The sequence below is a fragment of the Anopheles coluzzii genome, chromosome 2, assembly GCF_943734685.1.
Source record: "Anopheles coluzzii chromosome 2, AcolN3, whole genome shotgun sequence".
NCBI lineage: Eukaryota > Metazoa > Arthropoda > Insecta > Diptera > Culicidae > Anopheles > Anopheles coluzzii.
The window spans coordinates 24,750,618-24,763,884 of NC_064670.1; the positions used below are offsets into that span (position 1 = coordinate 24,750,618).

The window sequence follows — 13,267 nt, forward strand, 5'->3', positions numbered from 1 at the left end:
GGATAGAATTAAGGGCCATTTGAGGTCCAAGTTCGATTGAAATGACCACTGAGACTTACCAATGGGACCGTGATTTAGCTAAATCAATACGACAGAAAGACACTATTCATAAACATATCCTGCAGTTAACCTATTTTGCTTTTTGCTGTTTTGCCTTTTGTCGTTTGCTTTTTGTCTTTTGCGCCGCGACAAGAGAAGAAACGCATTACAATGTATTGAACCAATTGGCTCACCCATCCATCCCGGGTCCATCATCTTTCTCACCGTCCTCATCATCCATTCCCGCCCCGACTGTAGAGCGGGAAACCGCTCCGCTCTGGCCTCTGCCTCCTCCTTCGCTCTAAGTGAAAATCTATAATTTCGTTAAAAAGCGATTTTTCTTCTCGCGCTGTGCGTTTTCGATCGATTTGCACAACAGGCCTCCCACTTTCTTCCGCCCTCCCCTTTACCCCCACCGCTTCTTACTACGCAGATGGACAGGTGGTGTGTGTGTGCTTTTGGGCATCATTCCCAAGACTGGGTGCACTCCGCCGGTTGGTTCGTTTGCAGCGATACGACAACGGCCCGTCAGATTCGTGCGGTACGCGAGGTCACACAAGTGATGGTGGGAGCGAACGAGGGTCGGGTGTCGGGACAGAAAGGCGGCAGTGTTGCCCCGGCCGGGCCACAATGTGTATGATTATCATAATTGCTGCGTCCCGCGTCCGCGTGCCCGGCTTGCCGAAATTCGATACGCTTGATTGGTTTAATAGATTTTTAGACGGGTGAAATTCTACTGCCCGACCACCCCGGTCCACCCCGGTGCTGCTATCTTTGTGGTGGCGCGCGAGCGGAGGAAGCTTTGCATGCGGACGTTTTGGAGTTTATGAAAGTGAGAGAATTGGCAATTTTGGCCACCATCGATCTACAAGGGGGGAAAAGCGCTGAAGTGATTGAACGATTCGCCAAAGGAAGTAGTGGTAACGTTTCTCCCACCGAGGACCGAGGGACCGAGCTAACGGGGTTGATTCATTTCCATTACACTGTTGGCAGAAACGCTAAACGGGTTCAGATGTTCCACGGCGCTGGGAGAAAGGTTCACAGACACGTTTGAAAGACATCTGTCAAGTGGAAGTTACTGCCAGCTGATTTGGTTGATAAACTTTGTTTCGATTTTCTGCTTGATGCTTCTAGCTCTCTTTAATCGAACAGTTAAACTTGAACACGCTGCTGGAATGCATAAAGTATACACATCGCGATAATACACCCAACCATCGGCCACATTCCATCGGTCGATTAAAAACTCACTCCCCACCCACAAACTCCCTTATCGCATCACCTACGCGACCCTTCCCGGATCGTGCAATTACCAGAGCTCTAATTAGCTCTGTCCGCTCCGGGTCGTCCCGTTTCGCGAATCCGTTTTCCCAGAACTGTTGCACCGACTGCAGTGTCTGTAGATGCTCCCTAATCGTGCCCATCGTTACGTCGGCCACTGAACCTCACCCTGCTCCAGTGTGGTCGCAGCAGGCCCAGCTGGGGCTCCGGCGGTACCGGTCGATCGGGAAATGCAGCAAATGAGTGATTGGGATGGACAACGGTGGGATTTTGCCTTCACAGCTCTCGAGAACACACCGCAATCGCCATCGCCAAATCGTGATCATTCGGAAGTGACCATTGAAATCCCCGGGAAGCAACGGGAAGCTGGTGAAAGATGATCACTGCGCGCGCTCGCCCCGACCTGATCAAATCCAACCTTCAAAGCAAACCCCCCGAGCCGTTCGGCGGATGGGTCAGTAGTAGTAGTCAGTCGGTAAATTAGAGCACGACCACCCAGCCCCGCCGCTCGGCGCGGCACAAGGGAACTTCCGGCGGACAGGCGCAAGAAAAAAAGCCCCCCTTCCCGCGGTGTCTATAATTCATCGCTCTTTTTAAAGACAGTCTTTACCGGTTTTCAACGCAAAATCGCGCCCTGCTCAGGGCACTGCGATCGCTTGTGTAGGGGCCGAGCGGGGTGAGCAGGGTGCGCTTGTCTAGTTAGGATGCCCCGTTCCCGGCGAATGACCCGGCAGCCCGACAGCGCACGAACTTTACACGCCCCCACGACGGACGGATCGTGGGCACGCGCTTCTATTACACCGCGCACTGTTTTGTTGTGTGTGTGTGTGTGTGTTTTTTTTTCCTGCGTCAGCAAAAGTCCTTCCCTGGGAGGATTCCCCTTTGCGATTCCCACCCCTTCCTGCCAACTGTTACACTTCCCAACAATAAATCATTCCACTGCGCCTAGTAGCTTAACAAGCGCATAAAGAGAGCGGGGAGCGCATTCTGTGTGTTTGGCGCGGGGGAATGGCAGAATGGGGAATGGTGAAAGGAAGATCCCGCTCCCATCACGACCATCACGGCTGCAAAGGGTGGCCGGACCGTTGGGCTAATGCGAAACCACCAGGTACGGTACCACCCGTGCGGCCATCGTTAGGCCATCGCGCTTGCGGCGCTACAGCTTTTGCTTCCCAAACACTCCTGAGAATTCGAGCTCAGCTTGGGGAAAGGAAGCAAGGAAGGTCAGAGCCCAAACCTAGACAGCGCCCTAGAACCGTGATCGTGAGCTCCCCCCCCCCCCCCCCCCCGTGCCCTACCAGCGAACGACCATCGATGCCAAATATAAAACCAAAACCAGCCGTATAGGTTAACCGAGAGAGCGTCTGTTCGCACAACCGGACATGGCCAACCCGGTGCGATACACCTCTCCTTCTGTGTGTGTGTGTTTGTGTTGGTGTGCAGAGTTAATTTGAATAAAACTCATCCCGGAGCACCCGGTGTGTTGACCCAGTTGACCCGGGTCGCGTGGTTTGCGGGGCGGACAGTCCCTACATCTAACCCGCGCAATCTAACATCCAATTAAGCCCATTAAGTAAAGACACTTTAGGGGCCGTTTAGAGCCGTAGCCTTTTTCCCCATTCCGAAGCACTCTCTCTCTCTCTCTCTCTCTTTCGGGCCAGAGAGAAAGGGTGGACGAGAAGAAAAAGGAGCATAAACACACATGAAACCAACCCAAATGGATGGTGAAGATCGTGAAAATGCGCATACAATCCCAGTTAACCCCGAATGTCACGGGCGGCAAACAAGTAGGCGAAGGTTTCGGCGAAGTGTTACGCGCGTGAAAATGGCATCGCAAGCTAACACACGTTTAGCCCAGCAACCGGTGGGCGGTTTGATGCTTGTTTTAAACCATACGTTGCCTTTGATTTGATTTCATATGCACACTTATTGGTGAACGAATTAACTCTAAACCTTAGGCGACTGCTTCTTCGCACGCCTCGAGCACAGGCTTTGGACGGTACAAAGTTCAAGACTCTCAACCTACCACCTACCATAGTGCCCTGTTTACCTCCAATAGGGCGTTGTTGAATGCACATTTCATCTGCATTGTAGCACAGGAAAGATTACTTGCAACATTCTTGCGCCTGACCAGATCCTGATGGACGACAAACCTGTCGGATGGCGGGACGGGGGAGAGGGGGGGGGGAAACAAATCATATGTTACACGCCCGATATTGATGATCGAGTTTGAACATTCCATTCCATCCATGCCATTTCGGCTCAAATTCATCCCACGCCGGACGGGCAAGACATTTGCATGCAAGATTGGCTGGGGTTAACCAGGGAGTTCGTGCAATGAGCATCGTCAGCATCGTCACCGCTCTTCTAAACTCCCCCCCCCCCCCCCCCCCCAACACACTCTATTGCGCGTCCAGAACTCGTTTGATTTCAAGCGCACGAACCACACTCGGGATGGGGACGAGCTACGCATGATAAATGAATTACATCTCCCCCCGCTACACGACCCCTCCCGAGACATCGCGGGAAAGTGATTCCGCGTGCGTCTCCGGAGGCTGTCAAACTGGCGGTATTAAAAATGTGGTTCGCTTCATCCCGTCCCGTCCAGGCGTATGTTGCGATTCGTGCTGATCGTTCGGTGAAGATTAGCCCCCGTGTAATGGATGTTGGTTTGTCGATGATGAGCCGTGTCGGGTCGTGTTTTTATTGCTACTTTGTAGCACAGTGTGCGGCAAGGAACCATAGTCCCAAAGGGCAGTGTGTTGCGCTAGCTGCTTTACCAACAAATGTCCCCTAGAAGGCCTGGAACGAATCTTTAGCAGAGCGTTATCGCTTCTACTGCCCAAACGATGGAACCAACCGGTCAACAAAAGTCACAATTGTCACCGTGGCGTACATCAAAAGTTCGATTCCCACAGCACAGGTTCCCGCTTAATGCACGGTGCGCAAAAGGGAACCGATCAGACAGCGAAGCTTAATTACCACCCAGCGCTTACGCTGGCGGAAGAATGCTTCCAATTTTTTAATTGCCTCCCTCTCCCCCCCCCCCCCCCCGCCATGGCTAGGGACTTGAGTAGGAGGAGGAGAGGGGATAGGCAGAAAAGCGAGCAAACGCAACACATTAGGAAAGATAGCAAGTGTAGCAAGTCCAACCACCATCGTCGTCGTCGTCGTCATGATCGCGATCGTCATCATCATTTTCAACTTGCGGCGGTAAGATGAGACGGCGGAACCCTTTGGGAACTATTAGTGCACACTAATGATTTCGGGAAAACGTTGACCGTTCCCGCTACGGCCACAGTACACACACCGTTCTGCCCGGTCGCCCCGGAGCGCCAAAGTGTGTCACTTGATCGGAGCGCATCCTCAATTTAAACTCGCCACAGCTTGCGCAAAGACCCAAAGACCGAACAACGCGCACTCGCTACGGCTTGTCTAGGCCCTCGTGATGGTTTTCCCACAAGCGCGCGCGCACCAGCCGCCAGACCGGTGTCCTAGAACGCAGTGCGCCACACTACCGCCATACTCCGTGCAAGTAAAAATGTAGGGCTGGGAAAAAAATGGTTCAATTAATGGTACACATTAATAGATTAATTCGAAACCGGTCCTCGTTCCACCGGAATCGGCTTCGATGTTTTTCACTCCTCCTCCTCCTCCTCCTCCCCTCCACCACCACGTTTTCTCCCTTCGAACGATGATCGCAAAGGCCCATCTTCAAATGGTTGCTCCAAACAACTCGACTCCAATATGTGTTTTTTTCTTCCTTTTGTACCGATTGCTGTACAAAGCGCACCCACCCACCAGTACTACCCTCACCCACGGGCTTGGCTTTTGTCGGGCTTTTGCTTTCGGTACCGGTGTGTGCGTGTGTGGCGCACCCTCGCTCGTGCCGCCGCCGACGCCGCCTCCAGTGTTAATGTTTGCGTTTCATTAAGACTCATTTATTTACCCCCCCCCCCCCCCCACCCTTCCCTTCCTCTTCCTTTCCCTTTTCTTTTGGCCACCCGAAGGCACAGGTGGTTTGCATTTTTCGGGTGCGTAACCGCCCGTGATCGGCGTGCGGTCTAATGTGTACTGCAAATCGAACGATGGCTAAGACGGAAGACATAACAGAAGAAGAGATAGTTTGAGGGGAGACTGGGACGGGAAGGGTGGAAAAATATAGCTTTCATCTGACCTAAGCGATCGTCTCGATGGGCTCATTTCAATTGGGGCTGAGAAACACACTCACAGCAACAAAAAAACAGCGGCTCAATTTGGATCAAACAACGAAAGACTTGAATGCCTCGCCAGACCAGTAACCTTGAGCCGGTCCGTGAGGGCGGAATCGTTCCTATCGCTTTCGGACTGCCTTTTGCCCCATCCATCACTCCAGCGAGCTTTCCATGCGGCACATTCCCGTGTCATTGTTTTTCCACAGATTTCCACTTTTGGATGGCAAGTGAAAAGGGGGGTCTGCTTCTTTCCCGAGAGAAAGTGCTTCTTTCCTCGCAGTGCTACACCTGCAAGTGCTTGCGAGCAAGGAAGAGAACAGTTTCAACCATTAATTACTCGAAGGTGAAAAAGAAAAGCAAGCAGGGGGGTTTTGGATGCAATTTCCTAACCTATTCCATCCATCTCTTTTAAACGCCGAACGGAATGCAGTATCGCGACGGGCCACGGCATGCACCTTGCGCGCAAACGATAATCTACCGCTTGTTTGATTAATCTATGCCCTTTGACAAGTGTTTTTGCCCTTTCTCCCCGTCCCCGCAGGGTTGGGCTTTTTCTTATTGAAACAACTCGCAAAGAAAGCCATCTTGGAGGACACAACGACATAGCGAAAAACTACACCATTCCACCAGAGCAACTCGCGTTTAACCCCTACACAGTGACCCCGGCGGACATTTTTCTTCCCCATTTACACGACGCTGTCCGCTTTCAAGCTTTTCCGATAAGCACCCGATTTCACCGGGGACGGAGCGCGGTAGCGCATGCCGTGCACATGGCCATACACCGCGCTTATGCCCTTTGGTGTGTCTTTTGTGTAGCGCACAAGCGCATTAGCTTATACCGTTTGTCGGACCAACGAATTCCGATTGGTGAAGCGAAATGGTAAGAGGCTGGTGCTCTTCCCACAGCCGCAAAACTATGCTAATTACTGTGTGTACTGGGTTGTGTGTGTGTGTGTTTAGTGTGGCCACCGTATTGACGGTGAGCTAGAGAAGAGCATTCTGGAAGGCCTTTGCTTGTTCCACAGTGTGCCGTAGGATTTGTTTTTATCACAGTGGAAATGTGCTCCTGCAGGCGCTCCGGTAGATGATGATGTGTTTATTTTGCCTTGCCCCGGCAGTTTGCCAAAGCACAAAGCGCCGTGAGCCTCGAGGGGTGTGTATGATGGTATAATTAAGCTTACCCCTTTCTAAACGAAGCAAAATGGTAGCAGCACGACGCTACAAAAGGGTGCCGGAAAAATGCATTACAGGAAAATTCATTCCATTCTACAGACGGGAATGACGGCTTTGCGAAAGGCATTTTCCAAGGCATTCCCTCCCCCTCTCTCTACTGCGATTACCCTGGCGTTCGTCAATTCGGGCAAAAACGGGCAAAACGCTTGTACGGGTAGGAATTCTTTTGCATTACAAACATGACATGCGCTCCCCTTAATGCGCTCTCTCCGACGTCCGACGCGACGTGGGTTTGTGTTTGCACTGTTCCCACAGGGAGCGCCCCCCACATTAGATTGAGCTCTCCCTTCCCACATCGATTCAGGCTAACGATGACGTGAGCTTGCAATTAAATTTGAAGTGATTTATTGGTCATTTGATTCCCGCGCAGCGCTCACATTAATTAGGAAGCGTACGTCCTCCCCGCCTGCACTGTGTGACTGGTGAAATTTTCTTCCCCGTTGTGTGGAACAAAATGAGTCAACCAACCCCGGAAGGGTGATCTGTCTCAGCCTGTTTCCTGTTGTTTTTGGCATTTTTTTTTTACCATTTTGCTTGCTTTGTGTTGCAAGTGAAATTTAAAATAATTGCCCCTTTCGCTCGATGTCTCTTTCACCTTTTTTTTTGTTTTTGCTTTGTTTCCTAAATGATCTCCTTTTGTGTTGTTCCATAATCCTGCAACAATTTTTGCACAAATTAGACCCAACCGAAATGGATTAAGATCCCTGCACGAAGAGCACTCCAAAGGTGTGTTTCACTGTGCTTGGTGGCCCAATGACTTGGCAATGACTTGGCGACTTTACCTCACCCGCACACATCAATCCTGCTGCGTAATCATTTCTATTTCGTTTCCCATGCCCCTCCTCCTTCCACACACACACACACACACACACACATACTGTCCACCGTGGTCACAGCTTCCTCTCATTCCTTACGGGGCTTTTAAAAGCTTCTCAGCCCGGCTACAAGCAGCCGATGCTTTGATCTCCGCGTTCAACTCCGCATGTTTTCCTCTCCCGAACCACTTAGGCTGGCCGCGTCTGTGCTTGAATAATGGTCGGGAGCGCTTGTGCCCGTGCGAGGTTTCGGAGGCTTCTAATTTTCGATGAGTGTTTAATCATTTTCTTTGGTGCGTTTGGGCGGGCAATAGGGGGTAAAGAACATAGGAGAGAAAGAAAGAAAGAAAGAGAGAGAGAGAGAGAGAGAGAGAGAGAGAGAAACTATACGGATACTCCGGTGATTGCTGTGCAAGGGTGTTAGTAAGAAAGAAACCGAATGACCCAAAGCGTTGAACATCTATTTTGCTATGTTTCAAGCATCGACACTCTAGAACACTAGCATTACGTTCGATTTCCTGTAATCGATACCGCTGAGTAGGAGCAGGGAAAGAGAAAAGAGAGAGAGCGAGAGAAAAAGAGGAAGAATAATGTGTAAAATCGCAAAACCTATCATCAAAAAAGGCTATTTTTCGGCACAGTAAATGATCATTTTTCCAAATGATCTCGAATAATACGTAATAATGTTGTAGATTGTGTGTTAACACATTTTTTTTATAATTCTAATTCCCAACTGCCTAACCTCGCAACGAAATAGAAATATACGCTGAGGTTCGTCGCTTTACGTATCGTTGAAGTCTTTCGTGTAAAAAATAATACTGACGCGCTCATACTATTTTTTGACGCTTTGGATCTTTACAAAAGTTGTTCAAATGTGTAAAAGTATGTTGTGAGATTTTGAAACTAATTGCAGCATTTTATAAACTGGAAATCATATTCCAAAACATACTCCTAGAACGGAAATACTTTTGCAGCAAAATACCGCCTGAAAAAGTTCGAGTGTGTTGATGAATTTCGTTCAACCTTTCCGGTAGGACTACTTCGCGGATATACGAGATGATGGACAAACGAACCAAATCAGCCGTCCTGCCCTGCCCGGTAGAGAGCATTATTCTCGCCCGTAAAGCGGCTCCTCACTGAATTGGAAAGCAACAAAAGCACATGAACGAATACAAAAAAACGCAACGAAGATTGTTCCTGTATCGGTGGGTGAGGAACGATCGGGGGTATAAAGGGAGGGGGCAGGAGTTATTAGCAAAAGGGCAGCGCGATTGGGAAGATTCCATCTGTTGCGGTTTAGTGCAATTCATCGTCGATCCTGATGCATCCTCAGTAAATCGTTAGCTTTACCCTCCTGTTTCCCCTTTCTCGGGGAGGGGGGGGGGAGCGTCTCTCATGAGAGAGAGAGAGAAAGAGATGGCGAGCGATGGCGTGCTGATTCGATCGTATTACCGGTGTGTGCACACAAAACCACGGCCCAGGTTCGATGTTCGATCTAAGGATGAGCTTCCAACCAAGATCGGCAAGCTTTGGTTCGCGGTTTCGGACCGCACTTCCAGCGGACGGTTTTTGCTTCACTTTCTGCGGCAAAGCGTCGTTTGCACGCTTCAACACGCGCTTCATCTGCCACGGGTGAGGTGGTTGCAAGAGCGCGGAATTTCTTTTCATTACCCAGAACCAGTAGAGGCTTCCGCGGATGCTGCTGGATGTTTCAACTCGTGGTTGGCTTTGTTACCTTACCCGGCCTCGGGATGTCAGTGGCGCTCAGAACGGACTGAAAGCACCCCCATCAGAAGCCATTCAAACCAGCGCGGCCAGTACGGTGCGCCACTGGCTGAGTGGCTGCCGCTGAATAAAGTGTAATTACACCAGGGGATTCCGAGATCACCAGGCAAAAAAGAAGATTTGTTTTTTTCTTTTGACGCCACCGAAGATGTTCGCTGTCCAATGTGCCAATGTTCAGTACTGCTAAGCTGCTGGGTCAAGAGCGCTCCCGGAGCGCTTATGATTTGTTCCACCAATTCCACAAATGAATGTGCCGCACACCCACATAATGAATTACCCTTTCACTCGAGCGAGCGGTGCTCTGGAGCGGTTTGGTCGCAAATTAATTTCATCTTGAACATCTAGCAACAACAACGCAAAAAAAAACCCCAGATCCGTTGTGCAAGATCGATCGATTTCGGCCGGGCTTGGGCGATCGCGTCCTGCACGGACCACTCTCCACCGTTCGGCACTTGGGCACAGCACCGGCACTACCGTCCCAAGGTGAAGGTATGCCGTATGAGGTCGTTGCGCTCCTTAAATTGATTTTCACAGTCTCCGAGATCATCTTGGCCACAGTTCTCGCGCGGTCACGTTATCAAAATTCCATTATCTAGTTCGGTTTCAGCTTTCCCGCGTACACACACACACACATACGTGTGGCATTTGTGGCAAAGAGCGGCAGATTAATTAGCAATGATTAGGATCATCGCGTACTTCCTGCCACCCGTAATCGTTCTCGTTGCCTTGACGCGCCCACCGATGCCCTTAAGCTGCGTCGTGGTTGCACCCCAAGCTACAAAGTCCTTTTGCACTCACTTTACTAATCTTTGGGGCGCATGGGCGCCCACCTCCATGACTGGAGCTCGATCGGATAGGGTGAAAAATTACCCTCAACCAAGCCAACCCCGGACACATTCGACATTAGTTAACGCTCCTCTGGAAACCAAAAACGAAAGAGCGCAAGCGACGAACCCGATGGCGGTGGCGGGTGCATGCAATGATGAAACGTTCCGTCACCATGGCTGCGTGCGAAACATTTACCTTCGGTCGTACAGCTAGGACTCCTGCTTGTTAATCCACCCTCCTCTCTTCCCACAGCTGACCTAAAGGTGTGAAAAACAAATCTGCCTGTGGTGCCCTTTTTTCTGCCTTTAGCGATAATGAAAACCCCCTAACCCAACTTCATGGTGGCCACTTCATGTGTGCGTTGGGATGTGCTCGAAAATTTCGTACTCATATCGGTGGCTGTTGGAAAGCTCTTTGGTGGCTCTCGTTCTCTCTCACTCTCTCTCTCTCTCTCTTTCTCGCTATCTATTTCTTCTGTTGGAAAAATAACCGCCCGGTGGTGGGTGGTGAAAAGAAGCATAAAAAATGACCCGACTTAAAACTGAAAGCCACGTAAATGAGTCCAGTGAGCGATGGTGAGGGTGTGACGCGGGGGTGCGTTGCACACTAAAATTGAGAACACTGCAGGAAAAGCAGTTTCTTCGTTGGGAAGAAAACACTCGACTGCTCACCAGCAACCAACGAAAGAGAGAGAGAGAGAGAGAGAGAGAGAGAAAGCGAGAGAGGCTGTACATGGTGCGGCAAAGATGATAGCAATCATAAAATAATTGATTACACGTATACCCGCTTCAATTTATTTACACAAAATCGCCCCAAAACCACTCCACTCACCACGGGGCAAAAAGAATCAGTGTTATGGCGGGGGGGGGGCTATGTTTTGGCGATCGAGCCACTCCAACATTGCACTGTGGGTGCGTTTCTTGCATTAGAGGCGTTTGATGTGTTTCTGCTGTTGTTTTTGGCATTTTCCATTTGCTCTCTTCAACCCAAAAGTCCTAAATTTTGAACACTCTTTCATCCTCTCCTTCTGTTTCTTTCCTTCTGTTTCCCTCCCATTGCATTGATCGGGTTTTGCAAATGCATCCGAGAGAGGACAAGAGTGTGTTACGTTGCGCGTTCCGTTTGCCCCGGCTTCGCATGATCATTATACACCTGCACCCTCCTCTACCCTAGGCAGATTGCATTACTCTCTGAAATCGTACTCGGGCTCTGCTCTTCATTCGGCCCCGAAAAGTGTAACACAACTGTGCACAACAGTTCTGGTGAAGGAAAGATGTTTTTTTTTCTTCAGTTTTGTTGCGTGTGTTTTTCGTGGTGCTCTGCCATGTCGATCCTCTCGCCGATGTTGCTACCTTCTGCCGTGCCTTCCCTCTGGGCATGTTTTACATATTCTGGTGCCTAGAGCAAGGTCGTAACTCATTTCCTCCCGTAATCGGTGCTTGTGGATGCATGGATGGATGGATGGATGGGTGGCCGCACCCGCACCCCGAAAAAGGAGTCGAAAACTGGGCTATCATACCGGTAGGTGCTCCAGTTTCTTAGCCAAACGGTGCACACCAAACCAACGGTCGAATATAACAAAAACAAAAAACGTTATCTAAAGAGAATAATGTGCTACAAGCGGAGCACTAGCAGAAGCTATACTGCCTCTGCACCACAGCTGCTGCGTACCGGGGACTGAATGAAACCGAAACTTACTGAAGCTGTGAAGCAATCAAAATTCTTCACCCCAGCCACACACACACACACACACACACACGTACTGGCCTGGGCACACAATTTCATTAAGCGATGAGGCGTAGGGTTCTTGGCTTCGCGAACCACCACATCTCTCTCTCTCTCCCTCTTTCATTGGCAATGCTTCCGCGCGCATTCCCCTACACACACACACACACACGTGCACGCACACTCATCATGCGAACCGATAAGGGAAGGACGGGAGAGGGAGGAAGTGATGAACAAAGGAAGGGAACAAAAAATCAACATGATATACCCTCCCGCCGCCGTCACCACGGCATGGAAGCTGGTCGGGCCCAGGTAGAAGGCAAAAAGGTACATTTCGGTGCGGCCATCGTTCCTGGAGAGCAGAAGGTGTCTTCTTCTGCAGGGCTTCCCTCTGGGTTTTGAGTGGTGAGGGGGGGGGGGGGGACAGGAAGGAATGCGATAGGATAGATAGTGTGGCGAGAAGATGCGCAAGACAAAGGCAACGCGGTAGAGCGACCGAAGGGCGCGATTTCCGACAACAAGAAACCACCGGCACCACAAACCCCGCACTCCTGCAAGCGGAGCATTGAGCTCCTGCCGTGGCCCAATGTAGGCGAAAAACCGTTCCCGTCGTGCCGTCCAAGCCCGAACGCATCAAAAACAGACGCGGAATTGCAAGCGCAGGGCAGGACAAGGGAGAGGGAGAAACAGGGTGCCAGGGTAAGGGAAGCGGCGGTTGGCGACGGCGAAAGACAATGCGCAGAAATGCCGTGAGCGTGAGAGGGAAAACGAGAAATCGAGATCGTGCAAGATCGCTCACGCTCACGCTCTCCGTCCGCTCTCATGCGCACTCTGCGGCCCTCTTTTGAGACCTCCTCCGCTCCCGGACAAGAGCGCGAGAGCGAAAGCGAGAGAGAGAGAGAGCGAAATGATGCGCGATCGACGCTCGCCTTTTTGCGGCACACGATCGCAAAGCAATTTCGAACGCTTTCACGCTCTCAGTATTCAGTGAACCGCCGCGCAGACACGATCGTCGAGATCCGGCACGCTCCCCCACAAACCAACAACCGGACGGTCCGGTTCGCGGCGAGTTCGCGATCGAGGCTTCCAACAAAGTGTGCGCGTGTGTGTGTGAGTTTGTATCAAATCCGTTCGCTGCAAGATGCACACGGAACGGCGACACCGCCATCGGGGACGTGGTACGGTCGCCGGCCACCATCAGACGGGTGTCGGGAGCAGCGGCACCGTGGTAACGGCCACTGCCGCCATCTCGGCCCACCACCAGCAGCAGCAGCAGCAGCAGCAGCAACAGCAACCCGCCATCCATCCCACCGTCTGGGAGATTCTGTCCGCCGAGCTGATCCTTTCGGT

General features: G+C 51.1%; 1 protein-coding gene across 2 annotated transcripts in view; it reads left to right on the forward strand.

Moving 5' to 3' along the window:
• The window catches only part of LOC120952907 (tetratricopeptide repeat protein 28), an 88,300-nt gene that overhangs the window by 64,086 nt on the left and 10,947 nt on the right, over positions 1-13,267 (forward strand). The window contains exon 1 of one of the 2 annotated variants that reach the window (XM_040372477.2): positions 10,528-13,265. The exons of the other annotated variant lie outside the window; for it this stretch is intronic. Within the exon in view, the coding sequence (XP_040228411.2) occupies positions 13,059-13,265 (207 nt within the window). The 5' untranslated portion in view covers positions 10,528-13,058. Of the gene's footprint in view, positions 1-10,527; positions 13,266-13,267 lie in introns of those variants that run through there. 2 annotated transcript variants of the gene reach the window in all.